Below are 25,621 nucleotides of genomic sequence, written 5' to 3'. Positions count from 1 at the left end.
CACTCAGCCCTACTGCTTTCTTCACCCTAGATCCTCAATTTGCTTGTCTTCATGTCTCCTTTCTCTTTTTAAGTGCGAGTGGTGCATGAATTCATCCTCATGAAATAATAGTGCAGAAAGAGGAAGAATAAGAATGAGGAACTAATCATCTCCTTCAAATCCCGCAGGCTTCCCCAGACCAGGCACCCAGCACGGTGGTATAAGGTAGATGCTGAGCAAATCTTTACTGAGTGATTGGATCAAATAATAGGGAAGTGACCACTTCAGTACCCTCATTTTTATATATGCGCTTCTTTCCATTCCTCTTTCTATCTCTCCCTCCCTCCCCTTTCCCCCCATATTTATACCAAGGAGGGCCACTGTGTCTTCCAAATTCTAACTTAGTGCCAAATTGGAGTAATTATCTCAAAAGAAATTGTAAAATTTATGTCCTTATCTGTGTAGCTGGTAAGAATTTTAGCTCACATAGTAGTTTTCCATAATGAAGTTAACTTATATTTTGGGTCCCCATTTTACCAAGGAGAGTTCTCCCTCCGCTTTCCAGGATTGCGTGCAAATCCCCAGGGTGCCTCTAAACCTCATCTCCTACTTCAGCTCAGAAAGCTGCTGTCTCTGCACAGATAGGCCTCCTGGGTCAGAATCTCTCTCAGCTACTTTATACTCCCAGGCCTGGAAGCATCTCAGGCTGGCTCAGGATTGTCTGATCAGATGCTGCTTACAGCCTTTCCTCCCAAGCTATGTTAGGTTCAGGGGAACTTGGTGAGGTTCTGCCCAGTCCATGAGTCACGGGTGGTTCATTGCCAACCCCACCTGCAGTTTCTCTCACCCGCGTTCCAACCATTCCTGGCCCTCACAGGGCAGTGCCCCCTCTCCCTCCACCCTCCCCCAGCATCTTACATCTCTCTCTTCCCTCCCTATCCCACACCTCCCCAGCTTATGGAATCTTTTTCCAGTTTGGAAGTAGCTACAAGAAACAACAGAAACTGGCTCTAATTATATATTCTTCCAAATGTTTTGTTTATGGCATAAATTTTATGCTCTAAATCCTAAATGGCTTAAAACTATTGCAACTCAAGAGCTAAGAATGAACTCTTGATTTCTACTTTTCTGCTACAATGACTGTCTCTCAGGCAGCGAATGTCTTTACTGGATGTAGGAGGGCTGGATGATAGAAGCGTTTACCAGGAGCAAAGTCACATCCTGACATGCTGTGTTATCATCCCACTGCATTTGCAAATGTTTGCTGAGCACCTGGAGGCATGGCGGAAGGAAGGTCTCAGCAAAGGTGAATAGGAATTGGTCCCTGGCCTCAAAATAGTTAACAATCTAGTGGGATGACAAATGCATCCTCAAAAAATGAAAGGAAGTAAATAAAGAATCAAAGATTGAAAGAGGGTAAAGCGTGTACTAGCTCTCTAGTTTCAAGCTTCCAGATGGGTCACTGGTGTTATAGGGCTGCTTTTAAACCCTGCCAGCAATGGGACTGATGATCCAGCCTCTTCCTAGACACCGAAGGCTGGATGGAAGGGCCGGGAGGACTCTTCACCTCCATCCCAGGAAGGCAGTAATGGTAGAAAAATCACACTCAGATTTTGCAGGGAGCAGGGTGGGGGTGAGAAGGTAGGTAGAAATCATGGTTTTCTGTGCCCCCAAAGAGTTTACAATCAAGTTGAGAATGAAAGTGATGTCAAGATTAAATGCTCAAAGAATCAAATAAGGCAGTATAAAATGACAGACTATAGCAGGACTGTGCTGTGTGAGGTACATTTACTGGGATCAGAAGATGCAATGAAAACCAAGTTGTGGAGTTAGGAAATGCTTTCTGGAGAAGTTGAAATATTTTGGGATCTTGAAAGAAGTGAAGAACTGGATTATTACTAATAAAAGCTAACACTTGCTGAACACCTCTGTACCAGTCACTGTTTTAGGAACTTCATTATCTCATAGAATTCTTGCAATAATAATATGAGTAGGTGCTATTTTCATCATTCCCATTTTACAGATGAGGAAACTGAAGGGACAGAGAGGTTAAGTAACTTGCCTAAAACGACACAGCAGAATGCTGCAGTCTGATGCCAAGGGCTGCACCCTAAACTGCAATGGTCCTCCGCCTTTGACAAAGGGGTTGAGACTTTCAACGAAGAGAACAGCTCAAATTAACATATGAGGCAGGAGAGGGAAGGGTTTGTGGAGACCTACCTAAGGCAGAGGGTTACTCCAAGGGCCTGACTGGGGACCACGCACGCTAGGTGCATCCCCTGGATCTTTGCTCCAGACAGATCCCCAGCCTGTTGTTGGGACTACATTTATTCTCACACCATAGCTGGGAGTTGAGGTGCTCGGAGCACCGAGATCCCAGAAGGGACCACCGGCCTGGAGAATCTCAGAGCAGAAGGCCCTCAGTCCCTCCAGTTCCTGGTCCCCATTCTCCCCGCTGTGATAGTGGGAAGGTACATGCACGGCCCTCAGGGCCACACCTGGGAGCTGATTTTCTCCAGATTGCCGTTGTCAGCTCTGACACTGGATGGAAAGGGCTTCAGAATCATCATTTGTCAGCTATGTCCCTGCAGGAGGGAGGGGTGAGGCCACTTCCAAGTGGCAGAAATGGGGTCATAAAAGTCTGATTACTGTCATGGGAGGAACAGAGGGGAAAAAGTGGACCAAAAAGACTTGTCAGAAGATTTGCCTCTTCCTGAGGTCTTCCAAGGAAGGTAAAATGGTTTCTCTGAAGTTGTGGGTTTGTAATTCAAACAGTAAGTGGAGTGATGGCTTACGCCAGAAAAATAGTTGTCAGCTCTAGGACACATTTAAACACTAGGATGAAACGAACAGCCCAAACAAGTTCTCAGGCTGTTTAAATCAGCCTCAGAGGAGCCCTGGGAATCAGGGGTGCAAGTGTGCTGAGGGAAGTCTTGGAGACCCAGGCGATTGCCTGTGACAAACAGAGGAGCGAGGACGAGCGGCGAGCCGTGGGGTTTAATCGATGATTGCTCCGCTTTAGATGGTAGTTGACCTATAAATATGTCACAAATCAAATCTGAGCTTTAACGTAGCAGAAGTCCTTGCCATGTCCAAATGAGCCCTTCGGTGAATCTTGTTAGGATGTGAATCCCAGGCCACCGCGGGGACAGTGGAGGCAGCCCCTCGGGGAGAGTGGGATTGCTGGACTCCTGTCCCAACTCTCACCCTATTGCTGTGTAATCTTGCACAAGCCTCTTCAGTTCTAAAACTGAGACAAGACCTGTCCTGCCTACATTACTACTGAGCTCATGTGAAATAATGCAAGAGAATACTTTGAAAAAATATGCAATACAGCCCACAAAGGGATAGTATGCTTATCTGTAAAATGCAGATAACTCTGAAGGCAGCCTCCACAGGTTGGATAACGATGAAAATTAACTCCACTTTTTGTCAAGCTCAAATTATATTTCCAAATGAAAGGGTGTGCCTCCAGGTGTGGGGGTAGCTTTCTCGCCGTTTCTCATTTTTAATTGATCCAAGTATTTTAGACACTCCTTTGTGCTGTTTGGGGCAACACTGGCCCCTTTCAGTGGTGTCAGTCACAGAATGAAATTAATCAAATGGGAATCATCTTAGAGTTTCGACTGTCTTCTTAATCTAACCCAGGACACCTGCATGGGAGCCCCAGCTCTACTTGAAATTCAGAAGTGACCTTTGGTTATCTGCTTCCTTAGCTTCTCTTTGTTTGAGAGCCTTAAAAATGGGAGCAGGCAACTGGGCTTTTAACTTGGGTCATAATTGCTGCTCTTCATTAACCCCCTGGCTGCCCTGCGGCCTATAACACTGAATCGGGCTGTCTGGCCTGCAAAGTGACCGCAATTACTGCTGCTGTTCATAACACACGTTTACTAGAAACAAATGACCATCTCTCAGATGGTAAACCATTAGGTTGCAGTCTTTAAGGGTGAAGATCGAGCATCCTCGCTTCAGAACCAGCCGCACAGAAGCTCTCAGGAAGCATCGGTTGTATTTCTTTAGCACTTTATGAGTTACAAAGCATTTTCATGTGACAAATAAAAATGGCAAGCAATAGGATATATTGGAGTATATGAGGAAGCCATTTGGTATAAACCTAATTCGGCCTGACTTTTTTTTTTTCAAAAGGGCCTGACTGTGGCTATTGAGCACGCATTGCATATCTACTTAGACATTTCCTATGGCCAGAACAAAGGCCCTTGAGATAAAGGTGCAACTTTCCCCCACATTAGCATTTCCTTAGGGATAAGCATTTTTCCTTAGGCTAGGAACTGATTGCTGCACTCACCTCCCAGCTCACCTGTGACCACCCAGCTGGAGACAACAGACTGCCACCCTGCTGTGTTCACAGAGACAGAAGACCTACCTGCTATTTCCATCAATCGCTGTGCCGACAGAGCAGTCTCGCGACTATTGTAAAAGGGACATTTCAATCCTATGTGAAACATCCTCTTTGAGGGTATATAACCACCCTTATACCCCCACTTCTTTGGAGTGCTCTGTTCCTTTGTGGAAAGACTCTCCCGGGTTATAATCCTCAGATTTAAGCTCAGAATAAACTCACCCAAATTTTCATTTATAGATTGGTTATGGATTATTTTCGTCGACACATGTATACCATCAATTATCCACCTTTTGGCTGAGCCTCTCACAGAATTTCACCTGGTAAAGGCATCAACTGTACCTGGTGACAGACATTTAAATTTAAGCTGTTGGAACTCACGTATGTTAAAATCTGTTGGAATTGTGGTTCTCAATTCTGACTACATATTAGAAGCACCTTGGGGTGTTATTAAAAATACCGGTGACTGGGTCTCCGCCTCAGTCCAAATGAACCAAAACAATGTTTTGTTTTGTTTGTTTTAAGCTGTGAGGTGGTTCGAATGTGCAGCCAGATGTGGAGCGTGGCTGCTGTATCAGAACGAGCACAGGCAAAGTGGCAGAAAACTGGATTCCAGGCCTGTGTCTGCCACCAAAGAGCTGTGTACCACGGACACATATAAAATATATATATACATAGAAAAAGGGAATTCTGAGCACGAAATTATTAATCAGAAGCAGTTCCTCTAACTGGACTTTAAGTTATAGTAAAAAAAACACAGCCTTGAAGCAAGTAATACAGGGATATACATTCCACTGTCTTCTACATCCTTAATTCACCCCTTCTATTCATTAAATAAGGATCCAGCTTCTGCCATGGGAAATAAGACACTCTTAGGAGACAAGCTAACTGAATTAGAGTGAGGCTGGATTTTATTTTATCTCTTGAAATATTGGTTAAGGGAGACAGGTACTCATAAGAGGAAACCCGCATTGGCCACCTGAGGAAATTCTATGCAAAAGGCCGCCATTGCGAGAGTCCCGGGTGGCCTTCGGTAGCTGGTTCATTCAGAAGTGAGCAAACTCGGACAACTGTCTTGTCTTCCCGAAACATCTGTGAGAGTGGCTTCTAACTCACAGCAGGCCAGACCCCTGCTGAGCTGGCTGCATTCCGGGCGCAAATGGTCAGGAATGTTTGACATCCAGGAAGCCTATTGAGAATCAAGAGCTTGTTTGGTAAATATTATGAAAAGCCTTTCGTCTCAGAACCCTCAAATTTTGTACAGTCATGGTCAAGTCAAGAACAACCGTATCTGATCTGCATAAAGATCACATTATGGAACCAATTTACCAAACCAGCAGTACATTTCTCATCTTAGAACAGAGGTGAATCTCTCCTCAGGTTGCTCCAGCAATTCCATGGCTGACAGAGACAATGTTTGCTGTTAATATAAATGTCGCAGGTGAAAATGGGCTAGGTCATAAATCCTGAATGTAATGCTTCCCTTTAAAATTCACAAAAGTATTTTAAAGGTCTTCACCTTTATTTAACATGGTAGAGGAGGACCTTATATTGCCTACTTTCTTTGCAGTTTCTAAATGCAAGTAAATACCACTAACAATTGTTGACCAATCAGAGAATGTCCTTATACCAGCTCTGGGTTTCCTTCCTTCTGACCATCTGAGGAGCCATTTTCAGGCAGACATTTCAATTCGATTCGTAATTTGGTAGCTACTGACCCTCCACAGCTGGTAAAATGTCATTGAAAAGTGTTGCATGTAAAAGAATGAAAACCTCAAAATGTCTTCAGGTTAGGGGCTGGGACAATTCATGAATTTTTCACAGAAAGTGACGCTGTGAATTCAGTGAAACAGAATTCACTTGTAAAGAGTTTTGAGGGCAATATTGAGTGGGATGAAGAACAAAGCTCTTAGAGCAAGGCTGACTGGGTCTAAGTCCTGGGTTCACCCACATCCTAGTTTTGTTACTCTAACCAGTTTATTTAACCTCTCTGAAAATCCCTTTTTCCTCCATAAAATAGGAAGAGTAAGGTTACCTGCAAAGCTACTGTTGGAATTAGAGATGATGCATGGGAAAGCACAAGGACGGGGTTTAAGACATGAGCTCCTTGTTTTTTTTTTAAATTAACAGTAGCTCTTATACTTAGTAATAAATAATAAAATAATTATTTTCATATGAATATAAGCTTTATAGCTTAATTTTCTCCCTGCATTGCAAATTGATCATATTCTGAAAACAACTGTGACTTATGGCAGATCATGGATGATGAGGATTTTTAGGCTGCTTAATTTTAAAACAGTTTATGATGAGGATTTTTAGGCTGGTTACTTTTAAAACTACAGATAAGAAGCAGGCTCCGAGGAGTGGAATTTGTTTGCCCTTTGATCAGAGACAATTGCATTTGTGAAGGAAATCTCCATGCCTCCCTCTCTGCGCCAGGAGGAAGGGGGGATGGCTTTATCTCTGGAAACTCTTAATGGGGAAGGCAAGAACTTAAGTTGTTTACTGTCTGGCAACCTCATGTAACTAACCCCCCACCCCAAAATCCTCCTTTGTCTTTAACTGAAGATAATATTTGAGCGGTGACTTCTGCCATTTACTCAATCCGGTTTGATTCTTATCTAAAAGTTGTGGGACCGCCCCATGGCCGGACCCTACCGGCACTGGTACCATTTTAACTTTTTTTTCCTTTGTCTTGTAAAGAGATGACTCACATACCTATGCCTTAAATTTAGCCCTAACCCTCAACTCGGGGCAGCAGCAGGAGCTCTGACTGCCCGTGGGTCCTGTCCCCACGCACCAGCTCTGCCTGCCCATGGGTCCTGTCCCCATGCCAGCGGGGGCAGCAGCAGCAGCTCTGCCTGCCCATGGGCTCTGTCCCCATGCCAGCGGGGGCAGCAGAAGCGGCGGCAGCAGAAGCTCTGACTGCCCATGGGTCCTGTCCCCATGCTATTCCACACTATTCTCTAAATAAAAGAGCACTACTGCCAGATCTTGAGAGTCTAAGAAATCTTTCTTTTGACTCCTCGGCTCACCGACCCCGCATCAATAGACATTGTCTGGAGACCAGATATTCCACCTAAGGATTTTCTCTTTGACAGAAGCACTAAGGGATCTTATTTTCCTTATTTTTTATTATATTGGACTTCTAAAGTTTCATCTCTTTAGTGTTATAAAGGGGAAAAATGATACTTTAAAAATCTTTTTATATTTTCTTTATGGATGTGTTAAATATGCCCTATAGTTTCCATACGTTTTACAGACCATGAGAAAGCTTCAATTTGAAGTCTCCATATATTTTTTTCTCTCTCTCTCTTTTTTGCTCCCTCTACAAAATGACTTATATTAATGGAGCCAAAGCCCCTCAGGAGCCTGAGAAACTGTCATAATTCCATATCTTGACCCCCGTTTAACTCTTCCCTGTAATCCACTGCATTTTAAGAACATGATGTGTAAATCTAGAAACATGTTGGGATTAAACTTATGTTTGTATATGTGTTCCCAAACCCTCCTTTCCTGAGGCTCACTAGAATGGCTTTGCGTGCACCCAATGTCCTCCCCTCCCTCAACCTCAAAGGAGGATCCTACCATTGCCAAAGCATTCGAATTTTGTGGTGCAGAATTATGAGAAAGATTGGCGGGGTAAAAAGATGAAAAGTTCTTGTGCTGGGGCTAGCAGTGAAGCAGCTGGGCCATGGAGATTGCTGAAGACCAGGCAGCGAGGTGGATGTGGAGGAGCAGACGGGAGAGGCAGGGGGTGTTGTGAAGAAGTCCATAAATTTCTTGCAACTCATGTTTGTTCCAGAAATGTAAGTACAGACCTTCTGTTATTTTGGAATTAAGTTTTGATTGCTGGGCAGTATTCATATGACTATGTCATTATTCCAAGACTGAACCACGTGTGTCATAATTTTTCTAATTAGTCTTAATAAAATTACATAAATTCAAGTAAGAATAAGGCACAATTACAATGGCCACTTGGAAAGGTGCCTAGATGCTAACATTGCCTACACAGAAAGACATGGAAAACTAAAAGAGCTTAGGACCATGGTTCCCAAATGTTAGGACACGTCAAACTCACCTGGGGAGCATTTTAAAATGCAGCCTCGTGGACCCCATCCTCAGTAGTTTTGATGCTGTTTTTGGAGACGGGGTCTAGGAATCTGCATTCTGTATTTCATTGTGATGCTGATTCTGACTTCCCACGTGATTCTGACACGGGGAGTTGATGAACCCCACTCCACCTTAAGGTGAATAGGTGTCAGACATCTCCAGACAGTTCTGTGTCCACTGGGGCTCCTGTAGCTGCACTCCAGAAATAAAGACTTCACAGTGTTCCCTTCAGACATTCACTGTTGCACTGTCTCTAGTCACATTTGCAAGGGCGTTTCCTCACCTTCTCTGTGACTCTTATCACCTCTACTGTCCTTAAAATCTATAGATTAACTGAAGACAATAATTGTTCTATCTTCTGATTTACAGAATAAGCATTTATCTAGAACCCTCTCCCACACTAACACATGCTATTCACATTCACTGGTGTTGTCTCACCCAAGCAAATTTCTGCAAAATCTCAGCAGAAAGATAGTAGGAAAGAAGAGCTGGCTGTGGAATGGGAGTGTTCGTTTGCCTGCCTGCATACAGAAGGCTGCAATGGAGACAGGAAATGTCCACTTGCAGGAGCTTTTCAAAGAGGCTGCACTTGTCCAAGTAGGTCAGTTTCCTCACCCATAATCCACTTTGGCTGTAGATTAACCAGGTTGTCCATTTTAAAACCATACGATGAGAATATTTATGCTCATCTCCTGGTAGGGTTTGCCCAGAGCATTCAGAGCACAGCTTGGAAGGCGTTAGGGCCATCCACCCACTGTGCCCCATCATAACATACCAAGTGCTCTAAAGGCAGCGTTGCTCGGTCTAGCCTGTTGCCATTCATCATGCAGGTGACACCAAAAACTGCGATCACTGAAGCGGGACTTGTGAAGTGAAACAAACTGTCAAGAAATGTAAGGTTTTTATGGAAACGCTGGAGGATGAGCTTTATAACAAGCCAGCTCGGTCTGCGCGGGGAGGGTGCCTCTGTGACCTGCTGGTGTACATGCACAGTAACTACCCAGGAACAGCTGTATTGATTGGCTAGCCCTAGAGACACAGGAGGAAGACCTGGGAGCAGACGTACCCCCGGTTGGATATTGTCCTCTCAGCTTATATCCTCCACACCTGCCATTCCTGTTTCTGAAAAATAATGGTTGTGTTCCACCCAATCTGGAGATACATATCTTGTTTTTTCTTTCTTCACTTTTATTATTTTTTTAAAATTTATTTTATTGAGGTCACACTGGCTTATAACATTATATAAATATCAGGCGTACATCATTATATTTTGACCTCTGTATAGACTGCATCATGTTCACACCACAAATCTAGTTGCCATCCATCACCGTACACATGTGCCCCTTTACCCCTTTCTCCCTCCCTTCTCTGGTGACCACTGATCTGTTCTCCAGATCCACATGTTTGTTTGTTTATCTTCCACATATGAGTGAAACCATACAGTAATTGTCTTTCTCCGCCTGACTTATTTTGCTTAGCTTAATACTTTAAAGATCCATTCATGTTGTCGAAAACGGTGCAATTTTGTCTTTTTTTGTGGCTGTATTGTAGTATTCCATTATGTGTATATATATGTCACATCTTCTTTATCCATTCATCCATTGGTGGGCACTTAGGTTGCTTCAAAATCTTGGCTATTGCGAATAATGCTGCAATGAATATCGGGGTGCTTGCATCTTTCTGAGTTAGTATTTTCATCTTCTTTGGATAAATACTCAGAAGTAGAATAGCTGGATCATATGGTATTTTTACTTTTAATTTGTTGAGAAATGGAGATATATATCTTGATGTCATCTTAAATAAATTTCAGCTCCATAATAAGATTTTCCCCTTGTCTCAGCCATAGTTCTGCTAGGGATTAATAAGGTAAAGTGGCAGCTAGCAATAGGAAAGGCAGATGGAGAAAAGGTAAGATCACTTGTGTTTTGTATACTTAAGCAAACTTCCTCTAAGAGACCCATTCGACCCGACTCCATCTGTTAGCAGAAGTCTTATCTCTTAGAAGAAGTATTAAAGTTATTGATGGGATAAAGATGCCTGAGTTGTAAAATGTAAAAATTGAATACCCAAATGTAGTGAAATGATTTTTAAATATTTTCTTCATTTTTTTTTCTGACTATGAAGGTAAAACATCCACAATGTAGAAAATTAAAAAGAGTAATTCATTTTAAAGACAATGCTATAGTGATTAGCACATTGGCTTCCAATAACTGAGATGTTGTGGTTGTCTTTAAAAAAAAAAAAAAAAGCCATTAACCAGCCAAACAGGCATTGCTTCAGATCCAGAACTGCTGGTGATTTCTCATAGCGCTCTCTCACAGACAGTCTCATAGACTGGTGATTTTCTCATAGACCTGGCGGAACTAGACACAAAAGCTTGAGACTCGCAAACACATATCACTTTACAGATGAATAAGTCTAAAGCCCTTTATTTCCAAGGGAAAGGGGTACTTTATGTCACATTCTGCTTTGTAAATAGAACCTGACATCCCAAATGTTCCAAGGAGAATGCAGCTGACAGCATGTTTTCTTGGGCTGGACATACCATTGGCATCTGAACTCCTACAGGAAAATTGCAGAGAGCAAGTCACACGCTCCCTAGACTCGACCACCTTTTTTAAGGTAGTTGAGCATTTGGCTGAGCCAGGCTTGAAGTGTATGGTTCTTAAGAATGACACAGACTGTTTCTATTTCAGCTGAGAACCTTTCACCAATGTAAAACAGGATGAGAGGAAATACCTAAGCTTTTAACCCTTAAACAATCTTTCCTAAGATTGATTAATATGACAAAATTTTTATAAAAAAAGAGACTGATAAATTTTGATTCATACTGAAAATGATGCACTTGAAAGGAATGTTGGAGTTTAGCGGTCCAAAAAGATCAACCACATTCTCTAAAAAGGAGTACAGAATTTAGCTACTTGATATGTTTCCCTTCTATTAAAAACTGGCACCTGCTTCTTCCTGAGTTGAGGACAAAACTTGAAGATATTCAGGAAAAGATAACCACTATAGGGTGCTCAGTGTTGAGGACTCAGCCTTCCATCGTGTCATCATGTCATTTCCAAACTTTTTTTCTTTTGGCATAAGAAGTAGATATTTTCTCTAAAAAGACACTTACTTATATATTTAAAGTTACGCATTTCTGTACATGTCACCCATGTATTTTTTTAATGAAGCACCAGGAAAAATTTCTGTGCTGAAATCTTGTGGGTTGCATTAAATTTTCCTTAAGGTCCTGCTCATGAATGATGACTTCTGAAATATAAAACAATTGTTCGTCTTAAATATTTATTTCCCTTTCCACATTCCTTTCCATAGGATGGATTTATTGACTTTTTAGAGTTTATTGCTGCTATAAATTTAGTTGTACGAGGAAAAGTGGAGCAAAAATTAAAATGGTATTTTAAGCTGTATGATGCTGATGGAAATGGTTCTATTGACAGAAAGGAACTACTGAACATCTTCATGGTAAGTGAAGTAGTGAAGTGTCCTTTGCAGGACATGATGTAGTTAATTCAATTTTCCTCCCCATGGGGTTGGTCACAGTTCTCTATGTGGTTGGCTATTCTTGGGTTCACACTTGGAATTGCTGAAGAGTGTAAGTTACACAGTCCTATTGGTCACTGAGGCTGCAACTGCAAAGCCACATTTTCTTCTCAGTGCAGTCCACTCTGAAACTCACAAATTTAGCAGAGTATTGAGATGAAAAATGAAATAAACATGATGTTCCAAAATAACTTATCTTTTTCTCTGCCTTGGTGCAGAAAGTCTTGCAGGAACAGCTAAAATACAAGATGGTTTATATAGCAAGAGACATCGACTAACAATGAAGGTACTGAGGACTACTCTTTCCAGGAGCTGAACTAAAGTGGTTCTAATAGATGGCTCAGGGATCTTAGATCCTGTCCATCTCTAAAGTTCAATAAGTGCCTTTATAAACCTCCTCCCACTCTCTGCCAATGGAGTGGGATAGGTATTATCATAGAATGCGATAAAAAGGATCCCAGAGTAAAAGCATGATTAAGTGAGAGGCTGGCCTGGTGACCTAGTGGTTAAGTTCTCCTGCTCCGCTTCAGCAGCCCAGAGTTTGTGGGTTCAGGTCCCGGGCATAGACCTACACACCACTCATCAAACCATGCTGTGGGAGTGTCCCACATATAAAGTAGAGGAAGATTGGCACGGATGTTAGCTCAGGGACAATCTTCCTCACTAAAAAGAAAAAGAAAAAGGTTAAGTGGGACACTGCACCTAAATGAAGATATGTAGTAAAATAAACATTATAAATACAATGCACTGAATTTGTAACAGAATCAAAGAGAGTTAGAATCAGTCACTTAGAAATGATCTGGTCCAAATTCTTTCTTTTATAGGCAAAGGAACTGAGTTACAAACATAATACTTAGTAGAAATGTTAGCAAAAATGCAAGAAAAAAATAAGTAGGTGGAGCTATAATTATAATTAATAATCTTAATAAACGGATGAAGCTGTTAAAATTCAAAGCTGTTTAGCAAATGTGGAGTTACCCACATATGGAAAGGATTCGGGGGTATGATGACATTCATGTTGCTACCACTTAATATCACAAAGACCATTCACAAAACCAAGTACTAGGATGAACTTTACAATTGAACTTTGTAAGCGTTAAAGTTCAGAAATTCTGTATGCATTTTATGTGCTGCAACACAAAATTAGGAATCTAAAATATTCTATAGAGAGTGCCCAACCTCATGTAAATTTTAAAATATTCTCTTAAATAAATATACTCAAGCTTATTTTAAAAATATTTAATATGTGACACAGCACAAATATTAGGGGGGCCTCCAAAGCAGAATTCAGAGCAGGGGTTCTTATCTTGAGGTTTATGGTTCTATCACCTTCAGGAACCCTTGAAGACCTTGAGACTGAGGACAAAATTTTGCCTATATGTTATCCATTTTGGGGAGCGAGAAGATTCACCAGCATGTCAAAAGGCTCAGCAAGAACAAAAGGATAAGAGTGATTGTGTCTAAACCTTACAGGACTGTTTACATAGATTTTCATTAGGTAAAATATACAGCTGAAGTTAGTGAGTCAAGGAAAGAAAATTAGCAAGGAGCTTATTGAGTTTTTCCTTAAGGTGTTTAGAAAGAAAACAAAAAGAAAGAAGGGAAACTGAAATAATAAAAGCACAGAGCAGAAATTCATTTAATAATTGGATACTATTTGTCTCTAGTTAAATTAATAAAGATTAAAAGCAATAAGACATAATTCTGGCCAGGGCACTGTAAGAAGGCCACCATTTCTCACCGAGGAGTGGGTATCAGCAGGTATTACATTCCTGAAAATTTGGTGATCTGCAGTGGTAAATGTTTATTTTCAGTTGAGAGTCAACAGTACTTTTGCTTAGAAAAAGCAATCATTAATGTCAAAGATAAAAGTTTTACAATTTACATCACAGAATCGCTTAAGATAGTAAAAACAAAAAACAACTGTAAAAAGGGAAATGTTTAAGTAAGTGAATGCCATGGAATATGTACTTATTAAACTATAAGTGCTCTATGAACATGTCTATATAATGGCAAGTCAAAAAACAGCAGGGTAAAGGATAATACATACTGTAAAATATAAGTTCTCTCAACACATGATAAGAGGAAGTTCTAGTGGAATTCAGCCCAGGTGTCAAGAGATATGAAGGAAGCACTAGAATGAAGATAGGCAGAATTTACAAAGGAAGTAGTTACATTTTAATCTCACTTCAAGGGTATAAATGGTCAAGAGGAGGGTTTTTGAGAAGCATTATTGGAGAGGATTTCATAGGTAAGAACCCTTGAGTCAATAGCGTGGGGATTTGAGGAGACCACTGAGCTGTGAAGGCGTCCTGCAGTTTAGGAAACCCACGTTCCAGTGTTCGAGTCACACCTGAGAAACTGGAAGAAGCAGACAATGGCAGCAGAGTAGGGAGATGAAGCTTAGGAAGTCTGCATTCCTAGAATTTCCTGGAGCAAAGGATGTGAGGGTGTTTTCCATGGATCAGACACAGACCACTGTGAGAAGAAGCTGGCAGAGTTATCTTGGATCTTGTCCAGCTGAGCCACCTGGAAAGGTGAGGGAATCTCAGAAGAAGAAAACTGGAGGTTGGTAGAACTGGAAATGGTTCTCAACCAGTAGTGATATGCACTCCTCCTGCCCCAGGGGACATTCTGGTTGTCCCCTGGGGAGTTAGGGAGAGTGTGGTGTTACTGCTCTCCATTGTTTAGATACCAGGGATGCTGCTAAACATTCTACAGTGCACAAGACAAACCTGGACAAGAAAGAACTGTCTAGTCCAAAATGTCAATTGTGCAAATATTGAGAAACCCAGACCTGGAGCCTGTAAAAGGATCCTCAAGGGATCAGCTGGAATCAAAATACGTGATTCCTGCCTGGGGAATAGCAGGAGAGAGTCTCAGTAATGAAGTGGGGGTGGGGCGCCTCAGAGGAAGCGTGGACTTCACCCATCTGCCATCCAGAGAGCCCTGAAACCAGATAACCCAGGCCTGCCTAGTGCGAGCTCTCCAGCTCCCCTTTCTCTCCCTTCTCCCCCTGTTCCTTCTCACAGAAAGCGCAGAGAAGTGCTTAGCGAAATGTGGGAAGAAAGAGCAGATATGCTAATGAGGAAGGAAAAAAGGAAACAGAACACGCCTCCTTGCCCACCTCTCACCATGCTTCTCCTGTAGTAAGAGGGAAAATACAGACACTCTGAGGACTCCCTCCAAAAATGTTATCCCTCAGGCCTCCATCAGTCCTTCATGCTCACTTACATTCCCAGGAGATGGGTGATGGACAAATCCGAGAAATTTTCATGATCTTTTATTACGACTTATACACGTGGTCTAGTATCACTGCAAGATGTGGAAATACCGGATGCTTTGCCAAACTTTCTAGGCTTTGGGGGCCTCTGCCAAAACACTGAGAAACCCTAAAAACCTTCATGGAATAGGATACTACATGTATGTAACCATTACTCTCAGTATTACCCTATATTAACTGTGAGATCTCGGCTTGCTGAGGCCAAGAGTGGTGCTTTATGACTGTTTGTTATGAATAATCCTGGATTCAGGATTAGCAATGCTTGAGAAGCCGCTAAAGGGTCAGATTTAAGACCGTGCCCCCTGATTGAAGTACGTTGCCAGCAGGTTTTCTGAAGTCCCTTCATGTTCAATCGAGATAGTTATGTTCCAAACCCCAGATGACTCGTTCCCCCCTCTCTCTCTCTTTCTCTGTTTCATTTTATTATGAATTTCTATGTCAAATATGGGTCATTAAATTTAATCACCTGGCGGGGGGAAGGGAGAGAGTTGTTAAATCTTCCCTCTAGGAAAACTGGAAATATCATTTCCCTTGGGTCCGCTGAGAGCTTTTATGATGAAAATGTGCTGGCAGGATGTGAGAGAAATACAGGATTCTTCCAAGGCGTGCATAGCTGGCTTCCCAGTCGATCATTCTACAAAAAGGCATGAAGGACCAGGGCCTCCAGTGGCAGAAGCAGAAGGAAACTTAGATGCTCACAGAGCATTCTTTCATGTTCAACCGCAAGACGGAAGGTAATCGGTCCGAAACTGAGAACATTGTCTATTTTCTGAATCCAGAATTCTTATGACAGTGGCTACCACAATTTCTCTGCCATGAGCTTTTTGCATCTTTTGTGACTTAATATGTTGAATGGATCTCTCTGTGCTGCATAAAATAAAACTTCAGACTGTATTTGGTTAATTTAATTTCCAAATCTCATTACCCAAACTGACATACAATCGTCTAATTTATTTTTAATAACTAAAACAGATTGGATAGTAAAACTGACATGAACATGTCCCAAAACTCTGTCACACTGGGGTAGAAATGTCACAAACTGTACTTGCTTCCAGCAAAGTTGAACTCTCTGATTTGCTTTCTCTCTGCAGGCTGTCCAAGCCCTCAACGGCCAGCAAACTCTGAGTCCTGAAGAATTCACCAACTTGGTGTTTCACAAGATCGATGTGAACAATGATGGTGAGGCAGCTGCTCTCCTCTGCCTCATTTTTCTCACAAAGTAGGAGATGGAGGTTGGCGGGGATGGAGGGCCATTTAGACAAAACCATGAACCTTTCAAGAGAACCCGAGCTGTGACATGATTTGGGCTTCATAATTTGACTGGTCCAATGTTCCCCATTCAGTAAAACTCTATTGAGTAAATATTTATTGACTGTATTTATATTCAACACATGGCGCTTGACACTTTGGGATCTATGAAGAAGATTGAAGGGAGATAAAAGAAAACTGGGAGAATATGAGATGAAGGCCATCCTGCTGTCTGTGGGATATGTTCTAGTAATTAATTCCTTTGCACTGGAGATTTCTCATCAATTTAGGAATAAACTTAAGTTTTCCCCACTGTAGAAGTCATTCCTCTAGTTACACTATCTTCTACTCTCAGATTTTTTTCCTTCCCTTTGCCTATACATTTCTGGAAAGAGTTGTCCATACTTCCCTCTATTTCTGCTCTTTCTACCTTTACTACATTTCTACTCTTTCTGCTCATTTCTCCATCTGCTCTTTCTACCCTAAAATCTGAGTTCCTCTGTAGCTCAGAGAAGGTGCACTTCTTCAGAGGCAGGAGTAAAAAGCAGAGTAACAGACATTCCAAGAGAAGGGACAAGTGCTTACACCAAATGGCTTTGATGTCAGTAAACTGGTAGGTGAACATATTGACTTGAGACTGAAGCAGCATATCCAGGAATGGTCCTTGAAAAACGGAAAGCTTGGCATTGTGGAAAATAAGATGTTAGTAAGAAATATTTTAAAAGAAAAAAAAAAAAGACCGATACTAGGCATTGGGATTCCAGCATGGTTGTAATTAATCCAAAGTAACTTCCTCCAGTCAACCTGCCCACCTTGGGTCACTTCTTCTAGTGGACACTAGAGGTCAATAGAGCCACATGTTGAGTGTGGCAGTTTGCGCTAGTCAAATGTGGCTGCTTAGACAGCAGGATGCCATGGTGAGGAGGCTGGGAGGGAGTTCAAATGAAATCACCATTATGAACAAGCCAAACAACTGGACAAGAGTATAATTCTCAGAAAAGAAATTTGGAAAATATACCAATAGCATAAATCTTCCTCTTAAGGACCCAGTCCTGGATCTGCTTCATCTCAATCTCAAGTCAGTATGCTCACTTACTAGTTTACTGAGACGAAAGTCGTGTAATCATTCATATTTGGGTCCATATGGATTGAGAATAAAATAAATCAGTTCATCTGAAAGCTTGCAAGGAAAAGATTCAGACTAGCCAGAGTTGATATAGAAGCTAAGTGAAGCTAGAAGAGGACCAGAGAAATGGATAGTGCAGATCTTGTGAGGCCAATTATTTGGAACAAGCAACCAAAAATGGTGATCCTCAAATAGGAGAAATGCTGTAGGTTTTGTTCTGTTTTGTTTTAATTTTTAATCTTAAATGTGCTGCAGGATGACAAGGATTGGAGTAGAGAGGATAAACCCTTTCAGCCTGGGCTGAAATCATTGATCAAAGGAGGAATGTTCTGGAAGTAGATGAGACGTCACGAATGTTTAAGACTTAGTATATACAGTGATTTGCAAAAGGGCAGGTCAAGAATGTTTGAAAATGTCTATGGATCCTGCTTTTAGTGTTGGGAGTGGGGGGATAGAAAAAATGACCCGCTTGGAGAGGTCTGAGGATCTTGGCATCCTTAAGAAGAGGCTCGGTTTCTATTAGTTTGATGGAATGGATAATGTGTTCCAGAAAACAAGGCAATGATGCAGGGCTCTTTGTTTACTATCTAAGCAGGTTCCTCAAGAAGAAAGTATAAGTAACCAATGAAATGGAGAATGTGGTTGGAAGGGGCCTAGAAATAGAAAGAGCTGGGACGAAAAAGGATGTGATTCTGGAAGAGTGCAGGTGTCCTCAGGCAGTCCTGAGGTTGCCTACGGTTAGGGAAAGGGGCTCTTTGACCTGGAAGAATACATCAGAAGAGATGGATGCCTTACGGTTTCTAGAATAGCTTAGAGAACCAACTACACAATTCATTTCCTCTGATACAAAAACTTGTATTTCAAGAAAAAAATACATCATTGGCTTTTACCAAATGAAGATATCAAATAAGATAGTTGCACTTTAGAATAGCAATGACCCACTGTTTCTTCGCAAATGCATACAGAGAGGTAAAACTGATAGGATTTGCTTTTATGTGGAAATTATTGGAGGCTATTATATTGTCGCATCAAGAGACAGCTGAGTCATTCCATGTATCAAGAAAAAGATGCTAAAATGATACCGTTAGACAGAGACAGCCCAGTGCACCAGAGGACAAGGAAGAAACGGTAATGAAGACATAGAAGGTTGATATTTGCAGAAGTATAAAAGGATCTTGGCAATATTTGACAGAGGAGAATAAAGTGCTTCACTCACATAAAGGGGAAGTTAGCTCCAAAGGGGAGGATGTCTAATCACATTTGTACAAACCTAAGTATATATACCTCAAATTTGATTTTTAAATTGCTTATTATCATTGTTATCAAAACATCAGTGTTGGTAGAAATAGAGATGTTCCATTAAGTACACCAGAATAATGTTGACTATGTGCCAACATATACTGCTTTTGATTTCTCAAAATAAAAGCAAGCACACCCTAGGTACCTGATGATCCAATGAATATTGAAACCAAAGGTAAAGAAGATCACAGCACAAGATGCAACCAAAAAAACTTCAGGAATATGAAAATCCCATTTGACTGCAAATTATTTGCAAAAGAATGACTAACTTCAAATCTGTTGGGACAGAAAAATATACAACAGCTATGAAGTACTTAGCCAATCAAAGTTAGATTAACCAAAAGAGACGTATGAGATTAATGCTGGGAAAATAAAAAGATGCAGAGCTATAAGCTCCACGAGGGCAAGAACTATTTCTGTTTTATGTCCTTTGGTATTTCCAGTGCTCCCACACTTCCTGGCACATGCTCTATAAATAGTTGTAAAATGACGAGAAAATTGATAAGAGGATGTCATATGAAAAGCAACGGAAGAAATGAAGACACAAGCAAAATACACAATGCTATCTGTAGGAAGAAAGGCATCTGGAAGACTATTTTGGAAATGAACATATATATGCATAAGCATTGCAAACTTCATAAACTATAAATACAGATTGATTAGCAAGAGTTCATTACCAATGGAAAGCGGAACTGGGGAGCTAGAGAGAGGTTAAAGGGGGTTCTTTTTTTTCATTACCCCTTTCTCTACTGTTCGAATTTTTACCATGAGCATGTAATATTGTTATATACAAGTTAGTTTTATTTTTATATTATGAACAAAAGCATCCAGGAAGGAGAGCTTGAAGAGAATCACAAAGACAGAAAATTGAAGCTAAACATTCGTTATTATTGAAGAACGCAAACAGAGAGGACAGCCAGACCAGTCAGGATAAACGACTAAGCATGTAAGCCTGCAGCCGCTACTAGGGGAAGAATAGCAATCCACGTTCCAGCGTGCGTCGCTAAGGAGTCATTCCCAATTTGATTTAGGAAGATTTATAGTGCTGTTCACAGCCTCAAGTGCAGAAAGTATCCAGGCGAGTTTGACATAACGCCGAATAGCGCGCGGAGACAGGGAGCGCTAAGTGGCTCATAATAATAACCCACGAAAGTGAAAAGAGACAGAAGGAGGCCAAAGAGGAAATGAAAGAGACTGAGTAGTAAAAGAAAACAGGGACAGAACATAAAGGAAGACGTTTTATTGAGTGACTAACCAGAAAGACCAGTGCTTTAAACTGGAACGTTGCGGGAAGCCACGAGGGTCACAGTGAATCAAACTGGGAAAACTGGTACCCACCAGGAGATCAGAGGGAATGGAGCTTCCTCGGATAAGAGAAGAAACTGCTGCGCTTAAAGCTCTGCTGTAAAATGCTGCGAAATGCCTCTGCTGCCACCTTGCTAACGAGCACAGAACTGGTGTCGTGAACACCGTCACCAGCATCCGCCTGTGAAAACATGTTGATTTTTGTCTCCTGAGTCTCCCCCTTCCCATCTCTGGTAATTTCTCAGCCCCAGCACAATTCTTCACAAAGTCCTAATTAAGAATAATTTTGTAAAAAGTTCTTTACACAGTTTTACTTCTTTTAAAGCCAGGCTGACTTCTTTAGAGCAAAAATGCTAACGTGGGTATACACGGTAAAAGTTGGCCCTTTTTGGGGTGACGGGGTTGGGGAGTGATTTTTTGTTTTATTATAAAAGCTATGTAAGAGGTTAATGGGAAGAAATACATGATCCAGGAATATCAACAAGATAACCAGCTTGCAAAAAGAGGACTAAAGAAAGTATTCATGGGTAGCTGCCTGTCACCAACGAAACTGCTGAAATTGGTAATGAGATGGAAGAGCACCCGAACACTGAGCTTCAGGGTCCCCAGGAGCAGAGAACGTGTCCCCCAGCACAGCAAACAGCCCTAAATGACGTAGATATAAATTATATGCGTATGTATATTTCAACATACGAACATAAAATTGTGCAATTCCTGAATTACACGCTACAAAAACTGAAGTGTGTCTTTAAATATAAAACAAAATAATAAAAACTCAAAAGTCTCTTTAGGTCCTTCTGAGTCTCGTGATCTCCAGCTCAATCGTCTCTTACCGACTTTATCTTTTTGCTGGTAGATTTTTTCTTTTTTGAGGAAGATTAACCCTGAGCTAACATCCACCGACAATCCTCCTTTTTGCTGAGGGAGATTGGCCCCGAGCTAACATCTTCCTCTATTTTATATGTGGGATGTCTGCCACAGCGTGGCTTGATGAGCGGTGCCGTAGGTCCAAGCCGGAGATCCCAGCTGAGAACCCAGGGCAGCCGAAGTGGAGAGTGCGAACTTAACCGCTGCACCACAGGGCGGGCTCCTAGATATTTTTGTGGGAATCTCCTGGGCAGGCATAGGCAACCAGTCTAGGGAGACCCAGAAAACATCCTTTTAATTTGGGGGTACATAAATCCACAGGCAAATTAAAGAGGACTAGGAAGCAATGTTTAACAACAGCAGATAAAGGACAGCAATTCGTCAGCATCGGTTTTCTGAGCCCCGCCCACATCATGACACTGGAGTGGGCTGTACCAGTGGTAGCCTGCAGTAAAGGAAACAATTGTAGTTAGGGCTCGATAAATGTTTGATGAATAAACGGATGAATGCCACGTGCTAGAGGGAAAAGAGGAAAGAAAATTTAAAAGTAAGAACTTCAGATAGAAATAGTAAATGTTATAAGTTGCTGTAGGTAGAAATTGGCTGAATTTGTAAAAGAGAATTTTTTTATGACAAGCGGTTAGGTAACATGAAAAAAATGACACGCAGAGTTCACAGGTGTTTTAAAGAAAGTGAAAAAACACCAGTGAAGAATTCCATCTTTTAAAAAGTTGCTAAGAGAGTGATCTTAAAAATTCTCATCACAAGAAAAAAATTGTAGCTATGTGAGATGTTGGATGTTAACTGAACTTAATGTGGTGATCATTTCACCGTATATACACGTATCAGATCATTACATTGCACACCTTAAACTAATACAGTGTTATATGTCAATTATATCTCAAGAAAAAAATTTCCGAAAAAAAAAGGAATTCCATCTTTTCTCTCATTTCCACATCAGTAACCTGCCTTGCTTTCCCAGCACCACGGAGACTTTCCCCCAGCGCCTTGAGTAACAGCTCCTTTCACTGTCAGCAGTGACAACAAGGTGTTGCAACTGAGCAGTCAAAACAGACTTCAGTTTCCCACCTCCCCTCCCCCGACTCCCCTCGCTCCTCTCAGCTTGGGTCATGCTGAGCCCCTAGAAATCTGAAAGGGCTTTTGGGCAGGGGATTTAGCAGCTGTGGTTCCTTTTCGCAAAGGATGGTTATTCTTTTGTTATTTACAGTACCCCCCACCCTCCCACACACTTACCACTCCTTTTTATTTTCCGTTTTCTCTACTTCACTTCGGTTCATTCCAGGTTGCTCTCTCCCTAGGATACACAGGGGACTCTATTCCTACTCGCTGTTAGTTGGAGTTTTCCACAGGCTTCTTTGGCATAAAGAAAACAGGAACGAAGATTAGATTTCCCTCTAAAAAACATATTTTACTGTTTTGCCATTGAAACTAAAAGGACGATATCTTGTGAAAATGTGATTTGGGCTTATTTATATTTGAATCACTTTTGTAGTGTTTTAGGGATTTGTCTTTATCCACTAAAAAGTACAAGTACAGTACAACACGTGATTTCCATTCCTGCTGACTTTCTGCCTCAGGTGCACATTCTCTAGCTACCGAATGTGCTTGATTTGTGTTTGGCTAAACCCTACTGGGTACAATCTCTTTGAAATCAGGAACTGCATCTGCACTCCTCAACTCGAATACACCCATAATCACAATCCAAATGATTTAAATCAACAGAGAATTCCACCCCATCCCTCCCACCCAAAAAAGTTGAAATTGTCTTGTGGGATGAAGGTAGTAAAAAAACATGGCAGCCAGTACGCATTGGTATGAGGTGATAGTTTTATAGCTCCGGACTGGTCATCGGAGGCCTCAGGCTTAAGTCAAGGTGATAAAGTTAGGAATCAAAAATCAGAAAAGGAAAGGAGAACTAAGACCAATAACCCTATGTGGAATGAATAAATGTTTCCCCTTCCTCACAGCTTTGGACAGTCCATAGAATTATTTCCTCAGAGAGAAGAGTATTGAAAACAGTCTTGCAAACAGACATTTCCTCCTGATCTTAGAAATCTGCAATCTTCGTGCTCTTATAACTTGGTCGTATCTTCAAGATTAAAGGTCAAGTAATCAATACTGTGTCGAGATATAAATGTATGAGTGAACACGGGGGCATTACCTGAAGTTCTCAACTCAAAATAAAAATAAATTGTACTCATCATCTTTATTTTCACTGGCCATCCTGCCATTGCATGCTTTCCTAAACAAGGATAGTCAAAGAATTGAGAGTCTGGTTGAAGTGAAAGAATATCAAAAGAAGATTATCAATAAAAATACCAGTGAATATATTGTATAAGCCAGCGAGTGGTATGGACTAAGCTTCTTGTTAATTGGTCATTTATTATTTTCTAGGAGAATTGTCTTTAAAAGAATTTATCAGTGGCACAGAGAATGATCAGGACCTTCTGGAGATTGTTTCCAAGAGCTTCGACTTTTCCAGTGTCCTGAAAGTCATCTGTAACGGGAAGCAGCCAGACACAGGGGAGAGGCTTCCTTCAAAGCGTCGGAGACGGCGGGTGCAGGGAAGGCGAACATGAGGTGGCTGTGAGAACGCCCTTCCCAGCTTTTGGTGGATGCAAAACTTTCAGCTGAGAAGAAATAAAATGTTCCCCATGTACATGCTATTGATTTCAGAGTTTTATTGTAACTGGTATTACTTTATGAATATATCACTTATGTTCCACAGATCCCTCCATAAAGATCGCAGAGGGAAGCATCGTTGCCCTTCTGTTTATGCATTAGTACTCTCTCTGCAGATTAGAACATAATGATTAAACTGAAGGATTGTCTATCAGTTCAAAATAGGGCTCACATGTATGTTTCCTTGCACACCTAAATTAACCTGCATCCTGAAATAGACCTGGATTATCTGGGCGGTGTCTGCTCAGGTTAACATTCTTCTTAGATTAAACGTGTATTCTGCAAATGTGTTTGCTGCCTCTGGGCTCTTGTTGAAACTGTACATGATCAATGACTGAGTTCTGTTCTGCTGAGAATCTTTTTTTCTGCCCTCCTGTCTCATTCCTTACTCTGAATGCTGTCTCAAATTAGTAATAATGTTCTGTTCCAAAGGAACAGTCTTAAGCTATGTAGTAAAAAGAGAATCTTTCAGGCTGGGCAAGGAGAATGTTTCCGTCTGATTTGTTATAAATCTGGGTCCAGTTGTGCATGAAAATGTGACGCATCATGTGTAATTATTATGCCAGTTGGAGGTTTGATCAAAACAGCAGACAGCCAGGCTATGCAACAACAAGCACTTGACATTTTAAACGGTCCTGACATTATAGCTCTGACATTTCATTTTTTATATCCTTTCCAAAAAATGAAATGATGAATGGGATTTCTTGATGGGTTAGAACTTTTTAAGTTTGGGGTTCTGTATTGCAGGCCCATTAGTACATCTGTCAATGCAGGGCTTTCTCATGGGAACACAGTGGAGGTTGAAGAACAGATGTGAGCTGTCTTTGTGTTAAAAGCTTCCTAATTATGCTTTCATATGCAAATTTGGGTTAAAAACACAAATGAAAATTACAGAGTTGGGTTTACCTGTCTCCCTCATAGTTACAGCTGTTCATAAAGATACAGAGAGAGGTATAGATGGGGCATAAGTAGCAATAGAAATAGGGTATAAATGGAAGTAGAGAAGTTATAGATGAATGCAGAGATGAAGATGTAAGGTGGAAATATTCTGGTATTTTCCAAAAGATTTTGAGGAGATTCGCAAAGAAGTATATAATATAAGATAAAATATGTTGAAACAAAATTATCACAGATAAAGTAAGATGAGAAAAATCATTGCAGCTCTAATGTCACAAAGTCATTTGTCAAAGGTGGGCTACCCACTGGACTCTGAGCTTCCTAGCAGTAGAAGAGAAAAGGAAAATATCCTCACAGACTTGCCTCAGCAACAGCCCCATCCTGGCAGTGGCAATTGCTTTCATTTTTTCCCCACATTCCTCTGAGATACCCAGTGTCCTTTCCACAGAAAATGGGGTCCCAGTGCCCCCTTCCAAGCTTTATGTTCTAATCATCCCCACCTCTTCCCTTTCTTCCCCCAGCCTAGGATGGTAGCTGCTCCCTGCCATTTCCATGTACTTCAGTGTCCTCTCTTTCTTTTTCAGTCCTCCAAGGTCTTTTTAATTAATTCCCTGTATTAAATTCCCTCTGTTAAAACACCTAGTGTGGTTTCTGTTTCCCTGACTGATACTGGGTCTTAACTCACTGAAGGGAGAATCCTCTTTAGGGTGGGGAACTCACCTCCTCCTTTCTCTACATGCACTAAGTATTTACTCTAGAATTGTGCTGAGTGGCTTGTTTAACCCTAATAGCCCAGCGATGCAGCTGTCATCTCCACTCTGTGTCTGTTAGCTGAGACTCAAAGAAGTGTTATCATTTCCCCCGAGTTACTGCGAGGCAGTTTCCTTCCAGC

At 41.3% G+C, this 25,621-nt stretch overlaps 1 protein-coding gene across 1 annotated transcript in view; it reads left to right on the top strand.

Moving 5' to 3' along the window:
* Window positions 1-23,587, top strand: part of GUCA1C (guanylate cyclase activator 1C) — a 30,143-nt gene extending 6,556 nt beyond the window's left edge. Inside the window, exons 2-4 of the mRNA XM_046657888.1 lie at window positions 11,774-11,923; window positions 16,376-16,503; window positions 23,545-23,587. Of these exons, the coding sequence (XP_046513844.1) occupies window positions 11,774-11,923; window positions 16,376-16,503; window positions 23,545-23,587 (321 nt within the window). The remainder of the gene's footprint in view (window positions 1-11,773; window positions 11,924-16,375; window positions 16,504-23,544) is intronic.
* Window positions 23,588-25,621: the final 2,034 nt, after the last annotated feature.

Source organism: Equus quagga, chromosome 4 (assembly GCF_021613505.1).
Source record: "Equus quagga isolate Etosha38 chromosome 4, UCLA_HA_Equagga_1.0, whole genome shotgun sequence".
Classification (NCBI taxonomy): domain Eukaryota; kingdom Metazoa; phylum Chordata; class Mammalia; order Perissodactyla; family Equidae; genus Equus; species Equus quagga.
The sequence above is the reverse complement of the archived record's forward strand: the minus strand, read 5'-3'. Positions and strand labels throughout refer to the sequence as shown.